This window comes from Epargyreus clarus, unplaced genomic scaffold (assembly GCF_041222505.1).
Source record: "Epargyreus clarus isolate Ecla_fem2 unplaced genomic scaffold, WU_Ecla_fem_2.2 ptg000027l, whole genome shotgun sequence".
In the NCBI taxonomy this organism is placed as follows: domain Eukaryota; kingdom Metazoa; phylum Arthropoda; class Insecta; order Lepidoptera; family Hesperiidae; genus Epargyreus; species Epargyreus clarus.
In genome coordinates, this window is record NW_027332234.1 from 3,343,403 (window position 1) to 3,365,743 (window position 22,341).

Below are 22,341 nucleotides of genomic sequence, written 5' to 3' on the forward strand. Positions count from 1 at the left end.
ATGTTTAATGTCATAATGTCTATATTAAAGGTTTTTAATAATTTTGTGGGGAACCCACCGTAGCACTTGTTTCTGCCTTTTAATCGTTGCTTCGTTATACAAAACGTTTCAATGTAGTATTGAAGGTGGCAGCATCCTTTGTAGTTAGACTCCGGCGGCACCATCGCCACACCTATTTCTGCCTCATAACAGCAATGTTAAGCGCTGCTATGTTCTGGTTTGAAGGGTGTAGTAAGCGAGACCTACTTTTCCGAGGCGTTCCACCTTAGTTCTCAGGGGTAGCGGCGCATCTGTGGCCGACCTCGGTTAGGACTCTTGTATCACCTGGGCTATGTGTTTGTCTATGGGCAGTAGTAGGCACTTACCATCAGATCGAATGCATGCTTATATGCTACTTTAAGACTACTTTAAAAATAACATAATTATTCTAATGAACTATTGAACCTGGGAGTCAGGATGTGTTATTTTTACTTCTGTTAACTGCTTAACCATTCAACCTCTGCGTTGTATAATCGTTTCGTTCAGTGCAGTATAGATTTGTATCATTTCGTTTGTTGCCAACTTATCAGTTCCATCAGAGTAACTGCCCCCGTTCACCCTAAACCTTTTTGGCATGGTATTTTGTTCGTGTTGAGACAAAAAGCAGTAGGATACTTAACCCCTTAAATTGTAAAACCTTTAAAGTGATTATCTCATAAGTGGAATAGGAATACCACTCGAATTTGGTCACATATGAAGCAGCAGTGAGGGTTGAAGAGAATCCCTTCTCCTAGTATGTAGATGTTGTATGTATGTAGATACGAGCCTACTTACGAATTTTGGCTAAGGAACAAGTAGCACTCGTGGAAGCACTTACCTACCAGAGTTTTGATTAGTTCTTGGATGATGAATTTCTTAACTGTTATGATCTTTGAGCTGGGTTGAGTACACGGAAGATCGTTTAATTGGAATGTCGGAATTCCTAAAAAAATCAGAAGCAGAAACACTTAGAAAGAAAAATCTAAGTTACACCAATGTGTAGAGCTACACCGTACTACTTCCGACTAGATTACGGGTCACGATGAGACTATTTGACATTTACGAAGTCATCTCTATGTACAGTTATCATAATAATGTTATCGTAATAATACCTACTCTACCGGAGGCATACGACGACAGACGTGATCGTGCTCATAGAGCTAGACTACCTAGAGAGACCTTATATGGTGTGACAGGCGGTCGCACTCAGCTATTGTTTATATCACTTTAAATGTCAAAACAATGAACTTAACCAACTTAGCCGCTGTGGAAGTGAACGGTAAAATAAGCAGGCGTTAGAAGCCTAATGGTTGGAACTGGACCTCTGTTAGGGGGTCCGAGGTTCGAACCTGAGGCGCGTACCTTATTTTCGGAACAAATTTATGTAGTACATATTTATTCAATGATCACATCAGATTCCACTTATACATATATTTAACACCATCTTAATTCGAAACGTCACTTCTGTCTTTAATTAACTTTTCCTAGTTTGCTTTATTCCACATTTTTAACACAATATATTATTTATATTTATTCTAGTCACCATAATGAATTTTTCTCCCGCCTCAACTACCTTCCATTTTTAAACACTGACAACTATTTTTCTTTTCTTAATTCGACATGTCACAATTATCACGTTATAATTTTATAATAAAACCTTGTAGGTATAGAGTATCCGAATACTCTATACCTATAAGGTTTTATTATAAAATTGTTTAAAAATAATTATTAAATTCGGATATTATGACAATTTATTATAAATATAAAGGTGAAGAAAAACATCGGAAGGAAAAAAGAGTTTTTTTAAAAGGACGAAGGTGTGTGAAGCTACCAGTTGGCCAGTTGGGGAAGGTGGTAGAACCCTTTGTGGTTCGACTCCGGCGGCACCACCGCCACACCTATTTCTACCTAATAACAGCAGTGTTAGGCGCTGCTGTGTTCCGGTTTGAAGGGTGTGGTAAGGGAGACAGACTTTTCCGAGGCGTTCCAGCTTAGTCCTCAGGGGTAGCGGCGCATCTGTGGCCGACCTCAGGTAGGAATATCTAATCCTATCTGGGGTTGATTACAGATGTCCATGGGCGGCAGTAGCCACTTACCATCAGGTGGACTGCATGCTCGTCTGCTACTCTTATATTATAAAAAAAAAAAAAAAAAAAGTTGGCACTTAACCAGTGCGGTGGACTGTGGCCTAAAGTCCAGACAGTAATGGTTTGACGATGACGATCAGTAAAACAGTAATGGACAGTTACTTTACCACAGCTTTCACAAACTTCACATTTTCTACTAGAAATGCCAATTTAGGTCACGTTGCATAATTTGGTCCATTGCGTCACTTCTGCCTTCTGTCACGTCTTATTCAATCATTCAAACGGTTTTTCTTTTTTTCTCACCTTTCTTTACATTTTATTTTATTAATGAACTTGCTTTGTGTCTGATAGAATTCTGCATTTTTGAAAAGAGCACAAAAGATTTAAGTACATTTATTTGTCTTTGCTTCTCGGTAATATATTGTTGTCAGTATTTAGTAAAAGAATGGAATTTGTTTTTGAACATATTCTCTGGAATTTGTATTTTTTTTTATATAGAAGAAGAAGTAGCAAAGCAGTACCTAGTTTACATCATGATAAGGGACCTATGTACAGATGGTATTTAACCCTATATGGGATTGGACTCTTAGCTGAGGTCAGCCACTGATGAGTTGCTACCTATAAATAAGTTGGAATACCTCGTACATGTACTTTTGCTTATTTTGAACTTTATATTTTTTGCAAAAAAATTTAGTGGATTTAGTAATCATGTAGGTCAATATCAATCATCTTATTAAGTAACATAAACCAACACAAACCAGGGAAGATTCACAATTAAAGTAGTAATTCTTACTTTGGTGAAATTGGGGTGAAGAAATCGAAAAGCCATCATTTCCACCGGCTACGGTAGTTGATCACGCATACCGCGCATCGCACGCCACGTTAAATTATCGACATAATTACTAGGAACCGGTGACGGAAGTTGAAAACTCGGAAGGAGACGATAGTAAAAGTCAGTCGGCGTGCATACTTAGTTGGAGTAATGTATCGACGGGTCATACGATTAGGGTTGCCACCACTACTATAATGTAATAGTAGTGTACTGTATTTTAGTTAAATATACTATATATTTTACAATGTAAGATCCTTATTATTTTCATCGGTAATCCAGACGTAGTGCCCTCTCCGTAAAATCTATGATTAGTAGGTGCAATATGTCAAATTAAATCAATTTTTTTATTCAAAATTGGTTCTTTACAGAGCACTTTTTGAATGTCAGTACAACTACTACCACTTCACAAGGTGTTTCGTCTATTTAGAAATATTTTGGCAAAAATAGCAAGTATTTGGTATTAGCTTATGTTTTACGAATCGGCAAATAGTTCATAGGAGAAATGTAGGTAGTCTTGGTCTATATTAAATTGTGATAGCGAGTATTTACTATATTTTTTCTAAACTACTATATTTTGTAAGAAATCATATTATTCTTTTAAAACAAGGTGATCACGCTACATACAATCGATCATTCTTTCGTGGCTGGCAACTGCATCGCATGCATTTTTATGATAATCATATGGGTTAGTGTGTGTTCCGATGTCACGGACAAATTATTGACTCAATTTGGAATGTATGTAGGAAGTGTTTGACAATAACGTGGTGAACTCGTGCTTGAAAGTAGCATAATGTGGTATGGAATTTTAAATTGTGAGTTGAACTAAGTCTTCGCTAAATTACACTTTGAATTAAGGTAGAATACGTGCGAAATAATTCATGTTAAAAGTTCCACTAAAGAGCAAAATGTCTAAGGTCTCGGGAAAGTCCTAACCCTTATGCCTTATAGTAACAGTTTTTAGTACTCTATTCTGGTTTAAAAAAAATAGGTGTGATAATCTTCGATCAGTGATAATAGATTAAACGAGCCATTCCAAAGTAGTCCTTACTGTTAACAAGTAGCAACGCATCTATGACTGACGGTAATCTTATCAGGGATTGATTATAGACGTCCATGGGCGGCAATTACACTCTACCATGGGAGTAACTGCTTGTTTATTTGCTACTTCGTTTTAATTAGAAAATTATTTATAGAATGCATTCACATATAATGTTTGTAACATTTTGCTTACCATTATGTAAGCAAAATATTACAAACATTATATCAATACATTATATACGATATAAATTTCATACAATAAAATAAATTAGTAATGGTGCTATGGTATGACGCTCTTATCTCGCAGCTCAATATTTGCCGAAACTTATCGGTATCACGATTACTGCGATTATTGCACATTAAGAACGCCTACTTACTTACGTAAACTTGGGCCGCTATATACGGACTATTACGGCCATAGCAGACATAAAATTGCTTTTTATACTCACAGTCCCACACTAGGATTCCCTGTTTCGTGGTGGCCATGAACACACCGAAACGATTACACAAACAACTACATCCATGACAGTTCTAAATTCATTACACAGACTGGCCGGGGATCGAACCCGAAACCCTTTGCGCTTCAGACCGGTATGGTAACCGCTTGGACACGCGAGTCGTCAGCAGTTGTAGCATCGACCACTTATGTTTTAGCTGCAATAACACTGCATTGAGCGTTGTAAAGTATCAGCGACTAAAGCGCGGCGCTCAAATAAGTGCGGGGTGTGGCGTTTGAACGCTGCATTTACTTTCCGGAAAGCAACTAAATCGTCATTAGTCGAATCGTCGATACTAAAAGTACCATGTCTGCGGTCTGCCGGGGCCATTACTCGCTCCAGTTATAAAAAATTAGTCAATATTTTTAATGGCCAGCAAAATTCGCGACGTCTGTACTCAGTTAGTACGTAGGTAATAATGTAATACAGTTATACATTATGTTGTAAGGAAATAATTACAAACATGTATTGTTTATTACATTAATACCAATTTCCTTAATGTAACATTCAGAAAATTATTTACAGTTCATTAAATATCTAACGTCTATAAGTTAACTTTTACAATTGATTACGAGCAGTAGCGCATCTTGTATTATTTACAAATAGTACTCCAGTGATATAATCAGAAAAAATGTTGTAACTGAGAATTTTTAAAAGCATGAATTATAATAGGTTAAAACGTAAAAGCTCCATAAATCCATTTCCCTGACAAAATGGTAATAGTATGCATAATTGTATAATATGACAAATCTAACGTATAATTTTCTTGATTCCAGTGATGTTTACGAGGTAGCAAGCGAGAGGAGCGCGCAGCAATGCCGCTGCCGAAGCGCTGTGTGGACCCGGTGCACGTGTCGCGGGGCACCGTGCCCGAGCGGACCCCGGTGCCCTCCGAGCTCGAAGCAGTCACCAATGGCACTCTCGCGAACACCGTCAGGTAGGACTAGTGTTATTTTGTGTGTGAATGCGCGCGTAAGTGTTGTTGAAGTGCTGCGTGGACCCGGTGCACGTGTCGCGCAGCACTGTGCCCGAGCGGGCCCCGGTGCCCTCCGAGTTCGAGGCGGTCACCAATGGCACTCTCGCGACCACCGTCAGGTAGGACTAGTGTACTTTTGTGTGTGAATGCGCGCGTAAGTGTTGTTGAAGTGCTGCGTGGACCCGGTGCACGTGTCGCGGAGCACTGTGCTCTAGCGGACCCCGGTGCCCTCCGAGCTCGAGGCGGTCACCAATGGCACTCTCGCGAACACCGTCAGGTGGGATTTGCGTACTTGTGCAAGTGCTTGCGTGTGTGATGCCTGCATGTGTGTACATTTTAATTATAGGTAGAATTTAAATGTCTATTTAGCATTCAATTTAAAACTAATTGTCACCTTCTAAGCTCCATTTACCTAATTTTAAGGATATTGTAACATAAAAACTCGTTTTTCTTTCTATTTAATTTGTCTTACTTTAAAGGACAATTAATGCAGTAACGTTTTAATTGTTAATACCTAAAAGACAATGCAGGCCATGATGGCGTGTCTATTTATTTTTCTTATATTCTATCGTATTATGTATAAATGCCTTAATATTCTAGTCATCGGGAATATATGAACGTAATGCAGCAATGCCCTTTCTTTTATATTTAATGATTTAAAATGACATTTTTGGTCCCGTTCTTTACAAATCTCTTATGTTGTCGAGTTTAGCTGTCGACTTGTTATAAAATCACCTATAATTTGCCCCAAACCCGCTAAATCTTACCTAAGCTACCCCATCATTCTCTTACTAAACTGGTGTTTTGATCGTTTGCAGACAATTGTCGTCACTATCGAAACATGCAGAGGATATGTTTGGCGAGCTGACGCGGGAGGCGACCAACCTGGCGGAGAGGACGAACGTGCTGCAGGCCAGGATAGACCGGCTGGCCGTCAAGGTCACCCAGCTGGACTCTGGCGTTGAAGAAGGTGAGCCATTTGCCTGAGATACTTAGAATATATTGCAAATTTTTTTTATTGATTTCATTTTTATTTCTGAAATAGTTTATTCTGGATATCTTTCCATATATATAGGATGTCTCAAGGGAATCCAAAATTATTATTTTTTAATTAGATCTAATTATCAAGATCATTATTTTGACCGTTTGTATACTCACTTATTCGATTGGTTATAGACTTTTTTACGTGCTTGTTGAATAATTGATATATTTTACCGTTAATTAAAATTATTATATTGATTCACAATCGTCCGTTAATACTAATAATAACTTTTACCAATGTGTGTCTAATAATGCTCGAAATTTGAAAATTACTACCTACAAAAGTTGTCAAATTTCCAGATATGGTTTGTGAAAATTAGTTACAACATAATAATACAACATTAACATAGACTAATAAACGATCGGATCCACCAGACTTACTGTAAGAATAGTGTTCGTCTCGTTTCCAGTTTCGCTGCAAGACATACAGATGCGCAAGGCGTTCCGTTCGTCGCGTACGTTCCAACAGCAGCTGTTCTCGCGGAACAGTATGCCCTCGGCGATGCTCGCTACGTACGCCCGATGCGATCGTCCGCCGCCGCTCGAGAAACTCAACGAGTTTAGAGACGACGGCAGGGACGCGAGGAAGTTCTATACGGATCCGGACTACTTCTTCGAGCTGTGGCGTAGGGAGATGCTGCAAGATACAGAGCGTATACAGCACGATAGGGGGAAGAAGGTGAGGTTTTTTTTTTATCATAACAGTAGTAGCAAATACTTAGTTATGTGATAAAATATAAGGTGTATTACCCAAATGAGATATGCGCTTAATGGAATGCTCCAATTTGTACTTCGAAATACAAATCACCTAATATCTAATTATAATTTATTATTTGTGTGTATTAGTACTTTATAATTTGTGCTAATATAACCGAATTGTATTGAATATTTTATAGAGAAAACTTTTGCATTGTTTCTGATGGGGCTTTCATACAAACGTTTAGAAGTGACGTAGGGTTGTAGTTTCTAGCCAAATTTTTTTTAGGTTGTCAGTGTTAGACACACACATAGACAAAGATACAAATATCCAGACCCAAGACAGAAATCTAAATGCATCAGCTGGAGATCGAACCGGAACCGCGTCTGACTAGTATAGTGGTCGCTCCGCCACGCGGGTCGATCGGCCATAAAGTATAATAAAGTATAATTACGTGTAATAATAAATAATGTTCCCCCAGGTGCGTCAACCTCGCAGCGGCGGCGGTGCAGACGGGCGCGGCACGCGGCGGGTGCGCGCGCCGCACTCCACGCGCGAGCGGCAGAAGGCGGCGGCCGTCACGCGCGGCGAACACATCATGGCGCCCGCGCAGCTGCGGCACTACAACATCGAGCCGCAGTACCGCCCCGAGACGCTCTACCAGAGTAAGTGGTCTGATATGTACGCTAAAGTCGAGGTGTGCGGCGGGTGTGTCCGGCACACTGCATTCGACACGTGAGCGACGCATTTACCACACCCTTTAAACCAGAAGCCCTTTAAGCCTCGCTTAACACTGTTAATATAAAGCAGAAATAGATGTGTAGTGATGCGCCTACAGGCAAATCTCGAAGGATTATCAGCTAGGTACTTTCATCCCTTTCCACTAGAGCTGATTTCTCTTGACGGATAAAATAAAACAATAAAATAAAACACAACACACAAAATATTTTTTAGAATGTCACCTTCGAACTGATTTAACAGTAGCTACTGCTATAAGACAAAAAATATGTAGGTGTCAGTGCTGCTATGATGGACAGGCTTTAAAAAGTTCTTCTTTCCTCAGTCAATCCCTCATACGTGCAGGATGCTTACTCCATCTATTTGATTTATATCACCACCTTGATTATTTCTATTTAATATTCATTTCTATTTTCAGGCAATAAATAGATCATTTATGTTTTTATTCGATTTGTTTTAGCTACAAACGTGACGGATGGCGGCTATAGAGCGCCACAGAACAGAGCACCGTCGACTCAACCGGCCAGGCCTAACTCTATCGAGATCGAGAATGAACAGTACAGACCGTCCAGGCTCACTGGAAATGGACATGGTAAATATAAATACTTCTATTACCGCTTAACGCTTGAAGCATTATGCGTTTTAGATTTATTTTAGAAACTCGTTCGCACATGTTGTTAAACATTGATCCACTATTTATCTTACATTTCTGCGTTAATCTAACCTAATCGATCACGCGTACCTATTGTATCACTATAATTGTTTATCCTATAAATATCAATAATTACTGAAACATTTAAAATATTATGCATAATATTATAATATGGTTGCGTTAAAATTTTATAATTTTGACATTTTCTTTAGACGTTTTACAATTTTTTTTCTTATGGCTAAAACACGCTGTGTAGATCAGGATCTAGTAATGATTCCCATCGTAGATTTCCACGATACCTTACGTTTTACTCGTTTAGTCAATGTTATTAATTGGAACCTACAATAAAAAATATTATATATTTTGCAATTTTAAAATTTCATTATAACAATAAAAAATATATAAATACTGTTGGATCTCTGTAATTTGTCATTGTCATCATTGTCTTTAAATGTATTCTGTTTCGCAGTGGTGGTCGCCGAGGAGTCTCCGTACGGCACAGCGGAGCCGATATACGGCGGCAGCGCAGCGGGAACGCCGCGTCGCGCGCGCCCGTCCGTGCCGCCGCCGGCGCCGCCCGCGCCGCTGCACGACACCACGCCCAACCACACGCCCACACGGTGAGTGCGCAGCTTTAGTGGAGATACTGTGATATGTCACATGTGAGGCACGGCTTTAGTGGAGATATGATGATTGATGATACCTACCTCACATGTCAGTGCACAGCTTTAGTGGAGATGCTGTGTGTCTATGTGTGGTAAGATTTCATATTTAGGATCGTTATTAATGAATCATATATGTAATGATTTGCATACCAAGGATCGAAATGTGGCAGTTGCAGCCTATTATACATATATCTATTATTATATACAGATTTTGTTCTTTAGTAGACAAAACATTGGATACATTGGTATTCTTGTGGTTGAAAAATAAACTCACAATCAAGGTCAATCAATCAGGTCCGAGGTATGAATCCTAGGCACGCATCTTTGATTTTTAAGTGAAGGCGTATGATAAAGGAATCCGACAACGGGGACCAAAACCATCCTTCGCTTCCGGATCACAATCTGTTACAGTTTAGCCCCATTCAAACTTGCTACTAAAACTGTGTGAAACTGTTTATCTCACTAGGGTAAACAATAACAACATATTTTGAAAGAAATACATGATATTATAGCGCATACAATGCATTATTGGCATGGAATGTCGTGTGTCATAGGGAGTCACGGATTATAATGATGTTATAACTGCACCGTTAATAAATAAATAATTGTTATAAGAAAAGCTAATAAATAACCAAAACGTAATCTAGATTTAAATTAGTTATTTTAAATATCTAGGTCGTCGTTGCCCCCGCCGCCGCCGCCCCCCGAAGTCACCGCCGCTATGAACGGGGCATCTCCACCGCATCGTTCTGCTCTGGATGCTCACCTCGACCATATGCACGCTGTTATCGGTACGTTTGCATCTACGAACTTCTACATTTTTGTCGTGAAGTTTGCTGACACTTATGAACGACGGGTTTTAACTCGCGGCTTCGCTCGCGTTACGAAGTAATATTTTCATTACCTATTTTATCCCCTTGGGGGTAGAATTGATCAAAATCCAATCTTAGCGGATGCCTATGTCATAACATCTACCTGCATGCCAAATTTCAGCCCGATCCGTCCAGTGGTTTGGGCTGTGCTTTGATAGATCACTATGTCAGTCAGTCAGTCTCCTTTGAGTTATATATATTTAGATTTTACAAAATGTCATGGGTATGTTATACATGTACGTATATGTACATGTGAACATGGATGTGAAATTTGTTATCGTTTGAATATTTTGAAAAGTTAGTAACGCATTGTTTTTGTAATACAGATGTAGCAAACTAGTAAGCAGTCCACTTGATTGTAAAGACAATTTTTATCCATAGACATCTGCAATCAACTCAACTCACATTTGATTGGAGTCCTTAACGTCAGCCACAGGTAGTTAATTTCTGGAAATTTAGTTAAGTTTCTTCTTTTCCTGTTTCCTCCTTAGCACACCGTTGATTCTAGAATACAAAAGCACTTGATATGCCGTTATATCACTGTATAGGAATGCAGGTAATGTTTACGAAGTCGAGCCACGAAGGGTTATTATACCTTTGCCTGAATGCATGTTGCATAATATCTTTATTTTCGTAACGATTATTATTCCCTCTGCAGGCATGATGTCCTCCGAGGAGAGCGTAGCCCCCCGCGCGCCGACGCCGCCGCCGGCGCCGCCCGCGCCGCCGCCCCCCGACGGCAGCGCGCGCGACTCCGCGGAGCGCCCGCGCGCGCCCTCGCCCGGCGCGCTCGCCCGCGGCGCCTCCGCCCTCAAGCCGCCGCGCCCGCAGCCCGACCCGCAGCCCGATCCGCGCTCCGATTTGCTCAAGGCTATACGTGATGGTGTGTATTTTGTTATTAAAAAAGAGATTTTATACTTTTTAATTATTGAGTCGTGTTCATGTATCTATTTAATGGGAGCATCTCTTACGTTTGGAAATCATATGTGGATAAGAAATGTTTTTTCTTATCAGTTCCTACATTTGGCAAACTATAATCTTAATTTTTCTCAAAACAATTTACATGGAATTGGACCTGGAATTAGGATGAGATATGGGTGCAAATACAATGCATTCAAAGAAATACATTTAAATTTGATGTGTTTGTTGCCTTTAACTTTCATTTAGCAGAACCCTTTAAATAAATTGAGGGTTTTGTGTACAAAGGTCAATTGACAATTTTTGCCCTAACATTGTTGTAGTTCTATAGGTGCGATGTTTAGTTTTTTTTTTGGGTGTGACTGTACACATATAAAGGAAATTAATGAAATGTAATTATTACCAGGTATAAAACTACGCAAAGTGGAAAAACGATGCGACGAGAACACTGGGCGGTACGACACCTTGCGCGGCGCGCCCGCGTTCCTCGACGTGGCGTCGATCCTCGCGCGCCGCGTGGCCGTCGAGCTGAGCGACACCAGCTCCGGCGCGGACTCCGACTCCGACGACTCCGACCAGTGGACCGAGTCCCGCGCGTGACGTCGCGCCTCGCCGCGCCACGAGCCGCACGACCGCCCGCCCGACCGCCCGCCCGACCGATCGCCCGACCGCGGCGAGCGCGTCGCGATCACGATCAAGCCCGAGCGGACCAACACGGTCGACGGCGACAGCCAACCGGATACGGTACGCGAGCACGCGCGGCAAGACGCTACGGCTGATGCGAACGTTCGCACTCCCGAGGAACGCCCGGACGATCAGTGCTATGTACGCAACTCCTCGTTCCTCAGTCGCGACATCGAGGCGCAGAAGGCGAAGGTCGAGATCGGTGCGAAGACGAAGTCGCCCCCCGTCAAGGAAATCACTCCCCCGAAGAGGGATGTGTCGCTTCCGAAGAAAGTTACACCCAACCCGGGAACTGCGTCCCCGCCCAAAAATGAAACGTCATCACCAAAGAAGCAAGTATCGATGCCGCCGAAGAAAGAGGTGGTGCTGTCACCCACACAAAAGGATGTCACGTCGCCACCCAAAAAGGAAGTTAATACGCCCCCGAAAGTCACTTCACCTCCACCCGTGAATGAAGTCCTATCTCCCCCGCCTAAAAAAGATATTGCTTCGTTGCCATTCAAGAATCAAATCACTTCTCCTGCACCAAATAAAGATGTGACATCGCCTCCGGTTTCTGCGTTTGAATTAAACAGAGGAAATTCAATTACAGAAGAGAATATATTATTTTCTAAAAATAAAAAGGATTCTGCAGCAGGGAAGGAAATCCCGATTAAAAGCGAAAAATTATCCCTCATGTCAGATGGTAATGACATAAATAAATTAAAAAATTGTAATGATGAAAATGGGAGCTTGAACAAGAATGAGCCTGTGGCGAATGCTTCGGAGGTTGCAAAAAATGAGGAGTCTAATGGCGTAGGAGATAAAATAAAGAAATTTGAAAAAGCCGCTGAAGACGCGAGCGCTAGTGTGGGACGGCTCTCTCGCCCTGGATCAGTCCGCGGGCGCTCTCGCACCGAAAGATTAGGATCTGATAGTAAGGAAGATCTTCCACCACCCGCCACCCCTTTTAAAGACAACATACACTTTGAGTTGGGTAATGTATCTGAAAAGAGTGCTTCAATAGAGGCGCACCATGTAAATTTTACAGCACCCCTCGAAAGACAGCAAAGTCTCACTAGGAATTCTGGGAACTTAGCATCTTTGAGATGGCAAAGAAGCGATAGCAACTCTACCGAGGAAAAGGTTATTCAAAAGCCGGAGCCACAGAAAATAATAAAACCGGAATTTAAAACGATGTCGTCGCCCGTCGAAGTCACGATCCGTTCTCCGAGCCTCGGAGCAAAGATAGCAGACCAGTTCCCATCTCACGGCACCGCGTTCCGGAACGTCGCGTCCCCCGATCCCGCCCGCACCAACGTACACAAAGTCAACGATGATGTAAATACTCAAAATAATTTTAAGACTTGTAAATTTAAAAATAAAGAAAAGTACTCCGTGAGCAAGGGTTCGAGCTACTTCACCCGAGGCTCCGAGGAAATCTGGCTCGTTAAGAAGAAGGACATAGAAGAAATTGAGGAAAGAGTTTTGGATTCATTCCGACGCGCCGGAGGGAACCTTTGCATGCGCAGCGAGTCGATGCGTCCGTCTTCGGATAGCGGTCAAGGTGCGTCCTTCACGCACGCGACTATGGGCCGCAACAAACGTCAGATGTACGCACGGAGCGAGTCGCTCGATCCTCAGTGGGCCGGATCCCGAGCTCAGACTTTGAAACGGCAGTCGTCGGTGGCATGCACCTGCGGTCACGACAAGAAGACTCGAGCCAAGAGCGCCGGAGCGGAAACCACCGCTCGCCCGCGCTCCCGCTCGCACGGAGACGAAAACAATCAAGGTCACGTCCTAGACAAATATGAGACATTAGTATAGTATACTGGCCCTTCTACCGCCCTATTCCATGCATGTCGAATTGTGATAGTTTGTATTATGTAAGAATATCTCGCACCGTAATAACGTTTACGGTTTTCGAGATTGAGTGCGCGTAAAATTTATGCATTGTGTGGTATTACTTATTATCTAAATATAATATTCCTGTAGGCACGTAAAGGAGTGTCAAGTAGTGTTTGTATGTATCTTATGATATCTGTTTAATATGTACCCAATATTATTAGTGATTAAGGGTAAGAATCCTTGTTTTTTTATTTAAACCAAAAACTATAATGAAGTTAAATCGATTATAGATACAAGACATGGTTAGGCATATTAGTGTTATTATCTACATCCATATATGGACATAGTTATGCAAAATAGATTCAACTACAAAAACTAGCTTTTGAGAAAATAGGTCTTTTAGTAAAAGTTAAATTGCTTAATTTATGGTTGGTATCACTGATGTTTGAAAATAAAAAAATTATCATATACGAAAGTTGATGTGGAGATGCCATTTGTGATAGATAGTAGCTAAAAAAACGGCTTTTGTGGGTTGGATCTATTTTGCATAGCTACGTCCATATATGTGTCAGAAGTTTGCAAGAGTAGTTATACTAAGTTTTTACAAGATATATATGATCTGGCCTTATTCCTTCTCATATCGAAAAGGAGACATTCCCAGCAGTGGGACAGTAATGAGTTTATAATACAATATATGTTCTGTTATAAGATAAATCTGAACTCTACTTATAGGGAGTCAATTATGATAAATTATCTATAATAATTACCCAATCCTTACCAAGAATAATCCCACCCAAGCACAATCTTTTTCAATGGTGCTTTGCTTGTTAAATAACATCTTTTTTACTTGTAAAATCTCTTTTATTAGCGGTTGTGAAGTCATGTTTGAGATTTTATTATATCTTTAATTTACTTTGTAATGCTTTAATAACAGATTGGAAAATAATATGTTGCTCTATTATAATGTTAGTATATGAATTTGAAAATTTATGTAGGTGTGTTACTTCTGTTTATTTTTTGCCGTAAAAGTATTTTTTTTTGGTGATGTCATGTGATGTGTGATCAGTGTTCTTATGATCATGAGTGTTATAATTCTACGACTTTGTACTGTTGTACCTATATAATTAAAGGCAGTTTTGTAATTTCATACGATATTGTGACCTGTATAATTAGTGCCAATTATCTCATATAATTGTGTTTATTGGTTAAATCAATAGCTTCCATTTTATAGTAAAATGTATCTGTATTATGTATAGTAACGAAACGTAGGCATATTACATTTTTCATACTAGAGATCTTAGCGATTCTATCAGATTTACTTTATAGTTATGTCGTATATGTAATGGTTATGATGTTATGTAAAGATTCTGTTTGCATTTTCTAACGGTAACATGCATTCCAGTACATTTAGTTGCTTGGTGTTGCCATGCGACTTTTTTTATTACAATTAATGTTGAAAAGAGCAACGAAATGTGTACCAAATTTTCTTAATGTGTAGAATTGTACCTAGCTAGACTTAAGTTTTTAATTCATTTATAATGTGTATTTGGTATTTCTATAATCTAGGTTGTGCCAGAGTAGGGGACGAGAAATTGTGTAAGAACTTCAATTATTGAAGTGTTTGGCTGTTTGGGATACTCTGGACACTCAGTATTACGTCACACCCGTATCAACAAATAGCACTTTTTGTACATAATATGTACCACTCGTAAAATCAACGGAGTGAACGTATTTAATCTAAAATATTCCCAAATACAACATGCGTAATCAAATATTCTGTATAATCAGCTCTCCTGGATATATTTATGTTGCAAAATATTATTGAAGTGAGCATTGTAGCATAGTACCTACCGTAGTAGTATAATACATACCTTGCGTATATGATCATGATTAGAATTAAGACGTGTAAAGTATAGGTTAAGAAAGAATTAAAGCATGTTTTATATATGTAGATTATGTAAACGCCTCTTTATTTTGCCGCAATTTGGCAACGCTAATTATTTATTTGCATTTTTTATATCTTAAATGTTTATAATTTTTAATGTTAAATTCTGAAGCAAGTTGTTGTAATCGCTAAAGTTAAATAATAGTCCAGAAAGAACAATAAATAATTGCTTTGTGTTTTTATATAGTATTAGTTGTTTGAATGCATAAATCTTCCAAAAAAATAAATTACATTTAAAAACGAAACACTGGAACTAGCAATTTAAATTTTTAATTTGAATATAAAACATATGTTGCGAAATTAATATAAAAATTACAACGCAATTATGTAACACATATGCTCCAGTCGGACTATGGCGTCATTTCTATTTAAGAAAATATTTTATGACTTGTTTATTTGCTAATACAATAAAACAATTAAAAATATTTCAACGTTTTTTATTTTTACCTGATAACCAAAATTGAAACACCTATGTTAAACGCAATCACGTTGAACTCAGTGTTGAAGGTGGTAAAACTCTTGTTCAACTTTATTAGCATCATTGTTACCTATTTCAACCATACAAAGGTGGATATGAAGTCCTGTATTGTAACATAATGTATATCTTATTTCAATTTGTTCTACGAAGTTCTAAGAGAGATATGCGCAATCAATCTGCTCAATCAGATTCGTCGACAATTCATAATCTCATAAACAACATCTAAAGTGGTCTAAAGCTCTTTTGCTGCATCTGTTAGTTCAAAAAGAATAGAAAAAATTTAGAATTTTATAGAATGTATAGTAAAATAGACCTAAATCATATAAAATATATTTGAATGTTTTTGGTATGCGATAAATATAATTGATTTTATTTTAACAATTTTAAATTATGCATAGCGTTTTCTTGTATTAATATTCGCCCGTCTTTTTAATAAAATTTCCGCTTATACTATTTAATTAAAATACAATCATCCTTATCCTTACTAATATTATAAATCCGAAAGTAACTCTGTCTGTCTGTCTGGTTGTCTCTTCTTCACGCCTAAACCACTGAATTCATTTTAATGAAATTTTGTACAAAGATAGTCTGAGACCCGAGAAAGGACATGGTTTTTAAGATAGGAAAGGATAGTTTTTATCCCGGAAAACCCACGGGAACTAGGGTTGGCGATCTAAGATCGATTCTTTGGAGAATCGATCTTTAGACTAAAAAGCCGATTATTTTAATCGATATTAGTAATGATTGAATCGTAAACTATGCATTTGATCAAGTAATGTTTTTAGCAAAGTTTAAGGTACGAATTTTCAGTTTTATGTATGTTATATTATTTTCTTTTAAACGCGGGCGAAGCCGCAGGCAAAAACTAGTTGGTAATATTCTAATATATTATTATTCTGAATAGAGGTGTAAGTCGAAGATTAAAAAATTATAAAATTATGATAAATGTGAATGTATCTATCTACTATAAGATCTAAAACGACGAGTTTTCTTATTGAAATCTTCATCCCTTGAAAAGTCTTGAAGTAAACAACTTATCACCAGGAGTCGTCTTTGAAAAATTTGCAACAACATGACCTAATTTTGTAATTCCCGCAATTATGTTCCTTTCAACCACGCAAAGATTCAAATTTAGTTTTACTTTTTAAAATAATGTTTCTTTCTATATTTTAATCTAAGCTATAATGATCAACAATTTATTCCAACAATATTTACTAGTATTATGAAAATACATATTATATTACGTTAAGTTAAATTATATATTTTTAAGTTACATAGAAATTTTATTTGTACGTAGACAACGAACCCGCATTATCAACGCGCCAAGCATTTACATTCTACGTGCACATTGGAACGTCGACGCTTGATTAGTTACGTTTCGTTTGCTCTAAATACTAATTATTAACAATATTAAATCTAACAAAAACAGTACTTGCAATCAATATAAAACGATTTTAATATAATTTCATACTTTTATTACAAAATAGCTTAATTTAATATGTTAATGATAATATATTTATAGTAAATGTTTTTATCTTACCAGAAGTTTCATTTTAAATTTGAAATAAGGTAACATCCTTCCGTTACGCTTGTGTCAAATGGAACGTACTTCGCAAATTGTTCATTCAATTTCGTTTTTTTTCACTTTGGTTTGGTGACTTTGGTGTTTGTTCATTATTATTTCTTTAGCTTTTTGAAATGTATTAATTGTAATGAAAATTAAGTTACGAAAGTTTTCGGTTATTAGTGAATGCACTTATTTCAAATTTGGTGTGGTTAATACAAAATTTAAGTGAAATAATACAGCGTTACAGTTTATTATAACGCTGTAATCATTCATATTTACTGAAAGATATTACAAAATATTGCAACATGACTTCAGCACTATATTTGGAGCACTACCTTGATAGTCTTCAGCACTTACCTATAGAATTACAAAGAAATTTTAAATTGATGAGAGATCTCGACGACAGGGCGCATGGACTAATGAGGACAATCGATCTTATGGCAGATGAATTATTGCCGAACGTGCCTAAAATGGACGAAGAAACTAAGAAGGAGAAGGTAAATACCATACAGGGGCTCTTTAACAAAGCTAAAGAGTACGGCGACGACAAAGTGCAGTTGGCCATACAGACGTATGAGTTGGTAGATAAGCACATACGGCGTCTTGACTCTGACCTCGCGCGTTTCGAGTCCGAAATTCAAGAGAAAGTAATGAATTCTCGTGTCGCGCAACAGACCCCCGCGGACCAGGAAACTAATACTACCACTGTTAAGAAAGGCAGGAAGAAACATAATCGAAGCGAGAAGGCCGCCGCGTCGACGGGCAAGAAAAAGCGCGCGGGCGCATCTAGCGAAGAGGACGCGATCGCGAACGGGAGGTCTATCGCTAAAAAGAAGGCACAAGGAAGGAAAGGTGTCAATACTACAGCAAATGCTGCTAAGGAGCAGGAAGAAAATGCGGACCTGGACTCTGTGGCCGGCATGGCGCATCCTAGCGACGTGCTAGACATGCCAGTAGACCCTAATGAACCAACATACTGCCTGTGTCATCAAGTATCTTACGGTGAAATGATAGGTTGTGACAACCCTGACTGTCCTATTGAGTGGTTCCATTTTGCATGTGTCGACCTTAAAATTAAGCCCAAAGGTAAATGGTACTGCCCTAAATGTACCCAAGATCGGAAGAAGAAATGATTGACAATCAAACCAGCGAATGGGAAACCAGATAAGACTGTTAATGTAAAGAAAGAAGTGAAATCTTAGTCTTATAGTAGATTTTATACTAGATATAACTTTGTCATAATTACACATTTCTGCCTACAAGTAGTTATTGCGAATAGTTAATTAAATTATTTTTAGTAAATAACATTTGATCAAATTATTATTGTAAATAATTATTTATAATGATAATGTTTTAGTAATATATTTTACGGAGAATGAGTACTTCAGTCTTTAGTGAGAAAGTGAAAGTGAACATTTTCAATTTGAGAAGTAATCTGTTTTGTATAGGTATCTTCCAAATATATTATTTAGATTAAATTTTATAATGTGAATCTTTGAAAGTGCTTAATTTGTAAATGAAAGGCATATCTCACTAATACATACAAAAAAAAATTAAATGCAGATGCACTCTGATACTATGAACTTGTGTGATGCCAAATTGTAAGCTGCAATATTGATGAAATGTAGTTTTTATTGAAGTATTTAGTTTCATAGTTCTAATGACTAGGCAAGTAAGGTGATGTTGGATCTGTTTTGACTGTATTTTAAAAATTGGCAACATATGATGCTTCATAGGCAATCCCTACATTTACGCAATGGAGCTCAACATTGTGTAAATTTTAAAATACAATGATTTAAAGTCGAAACTTAAAAAAAAATGTTTGATTTTAATTATTTAAAAAGACAGAAATATGTACAATCTGAGATTAATGTATTTTTTTTGTTAAATCAACTTCAAATCACTCTTCTGTAAAGTTTATTCAATGTCGCTTAGTAAGAATTGCCTTTTAAGCATCAATATGATACATTATACATCATTTTCATGTTGTGGTGTATGAAGTCATCAATTTCGAGAATTCAGTCTACAATTCATATTGTGTGGTTGACCCAGGCTCCAATATCACCCCAATTGACCTTAATATATTTGGATTACCTATACATTAACATAATTACATAATTTATCTCCAGCAAAAGTATATACACATAACACATATATATCTTATATTCTATTATTAATCTAATTATAGAGGAGTATGAACACCAAATAAAACTTGTAGGTACTTTTTGATTTCATAACGTTGGTTACAACTGATAAAGTCAATATTATCAATAATATAGGTTAATAACATTTGTATGATATTACAATTTATGTAATTTTTCAAGATAAGGTTTTGCTATTGTCGGGTATTTAAATTAACAGTAGTATATTTTGTGGTCAAAATTCATATACATCACAGTTTTTTTTTTAATTAGAGGAAAATATGTATTTACTGTTGTTTGCACATTTTTTTCATAATGATATAGTTTGTCAATACTTACTGAGAAAAAACCCATCCTACTCATATTATTGGTTGATAAATAAGCAAAGTAGAATAAGATAAAAAATCAGTAGCAAATATCTTGGCTTTGTACATTGATTTAAAAGTAATTACTGTGTTTTTACATTTTTTTACTGTTTAGCCATTATTCACACGGACAAGTTTTAAGTATAATTTATATGTGTAAGTGTATCTTACACTGCTTTGTTATTAGGTACTTAATTACAATCAAGTTATAAAATATTGTCTCATTTGAATTATATCAGGTACAATAACATTTATCATGTATTGAAAAATTATATAGGTTAAATAAAAACAAGCAGTATTCTGCTACATGCATTTTCAATAAGGTTTTTACTATTAAAAAATCATCATTAGAAGTGAACAAGATTTATATTCATTATGATTGAATAGAGTAATTCTATGAATTTGGAAAGCTATGTTTTTGTTCCACAATATAAAATAATGGGTTTGATATTCATCTCATTAAGTAGATAAAAGTAACAGTCAAAGATGATATGGGATTTTCTAGTTTGATTGCTGCAGCACAACTGCATAACATTTTTTGTTTAATGGCAGCTGTGTATGTTATAGATTTGTGACAGAGAGACTTATATGGTCATGTTCTCATTTAGCCATTGCTGTGATGCATGTATGAGAAATTTCAGATTAATTTTTGGAATTGGTTATTTGTATGGACTGCATCAACCATTATGTTAACATTAATTCTATACATTCTTGCCATGTAAGTGCATAATTTGGAATTAATTTCTTCTTGAGGTATTCCCAGAGAACTCAATGTGGCCTTTATAATAAGTTGCAGTTTTCTTCAAAAAGCATTGACATGATCTGGTGTCGCAAATGTCCATAAGGGACGATGGCTTTCCATCAGATAGCCTGTTTGCTATATTGTTATCTGATAAAACAAAATACCATTTAAATAAGCTTACATGAATGAGCAGCTTATTTGGCTTATTGATATGAGGCTTTGGTGGACTATATACCATATAAATTTATTATGTATAAAAATTGTATACATAATTTAAGTGATGCGAGAGCACAAAAAATGAGGTCATTAGTATTTTAAGCATAATAAATTGAGTTTTATAAAAGAGTATTAAGTAAGTATATACACTTTGCACCGAATCTTATTAAGACTAGTATTTGAATAAGTTAAGGATTACTAAATTTACAAATATGTGCTTTGTTGCCTGTTTAATTTATAATGAACAAAATTATAAGTGTGGTATAGTAATCTACAGTGAAGTATGTAAGTTATTACTTATTATTTTCTTAATTATCTAGATTTGTATTTAAATGAAGAGTTTTCATATATTTAGCTGATGTTTATAATATATTTGAGGATCCTAGTAGCAGTATATTAATGGTTAAGAATATTTAGCTGTAATTTGTCAGTACCAAATTAGTTTACAATTACTATAATATACAAATAAAACTTAAAATAAATATTAGACATGATACGAGGAATATGTTGAAATATTATGATTTCTCTGTTGCTAAATGTGCATAGTTCTGATGAATTATTCGTAACAATAGAATATACATACATTTATGTGTGTTATTTAGTTAAATGTACCTAGTTGTTTTAAACTAATTTGGTGATTTAGTTAAGTATTAAAGCCGCCTTTATAATGATAAGACGCAGTCCACATAGGAAAGGACCACTTTAGGAAGCCTGATTCATATTGTCATGTAAAAATAAAAATGGTAGAACCTTTCATGGTTCGAGATACAGGCACAATCGTTACCTATTTCTGCCTTATAAAAGCAGTGTTAAGAAATGCTGCAATCTGGTTTGAAGGGTATTGTAATAGGTACAAAGGGGTTCCAATTTAGTCCTCAGGTAACATTTGTGGGCGACTTCAGGTCCTCAGTTCTATTCAGGGTAGATTACAGATTTTAATGACCATTTATTTACGACCATGTGTGCTGCATGCTCATTGTTACTTGTATATTATAAGAACAATCTTGCATCTTTCCTTTGTTGCCTGCGTCTTTATTCTAACATAGCTCATAATATATTATATTATCTTGTAATCTTGCATTGAGTATTAAATCTAACGTATTAATTGCTCAGTGGTAACAAATAGCTGCTAAATAAAGGATTACAAAATTCTTCATTTAGCAAACTGTATGGCAGAGAATCTTATGACGACCCACATATGACTGAAATCTTACATTATTATTATGGAGAAAGACACTTGTTAAAGATGTAGAATAATGATAATATGTTGCCTTAATGAAACTCATTAATATATTAGTGCAAATAATTTGGTGTTTTTGTTCTTAAACTCTAACCAGATATCTAT

The 22,341-nt window shown here is 37.0% G+C and overlaps 2 protein-coding genes across 2 annotated transcripts in view; both read left to right on the forward strand.

Annotated features, from left to right (window-relative positions):
* SCAR (wiskott-Aldrich syndrome protein family member 3 SCAR) overlaps nucleotides 1-15,912 on the forward strand; it is a 33,382-nt gene extending 17,470 nt beyond the window's left edge. Inside the window, 9 exon segments of the mRNA XM_073088394.1 lie at nucleotides 5,249-5,409; nucleotides 6,267-6,418; nucleotides 6,900-7,168; nucleotides 7,668-7,851; nucleotides 8,385-8,516; nucleotides 9,046-9,196; nucleotides 9,917-10,032; nucleotides 10,772-10,996; nucleotides 11,438-15,912. Of these exon segments, the coding sequence (XP_072944495.1) occupies nucleotides 5,288-5,409; nucleotides 6,267-6,418; nucleotides 6,900-7,168; nucleotides 7,668-7,851; nucleotides 8,385-8,516; nucleotides 9,046-9,196; nucleotides 9,917-10,032; nucleotides 10,772-10,996; nucleotides 11,438-13,521 (3,435 nt within the window). The 5' untranslated portion in view covers nucleotides 5,249-5,287 and the 3' untranslated portion in view covers nucleotides 13,522-15,912.
* A 1,678-nt stretch (nucleotides 15,913-17,590) lies between these two features.
* On the forward strand, nucleotides 17,591-21,542 carry Ing5 (inhibitor of growth protein 5). Its single transcript, XM_073088890.1, has one exon. It carries the CDS (start codon nucleotides 17,838-17,840, stop codon nucleotides 18,663-18,665), a length of 828 nt encoding a protein of 275 aa, XP_072944991.1. The 5' UTR covers nucleotides 17,591-17,837; the 3' UTR covers nucleotides 18,666-21,542.
* The last annotated feature ends 799 nt before the right edge of the window (nucleotides 21,543-22,341 follow it).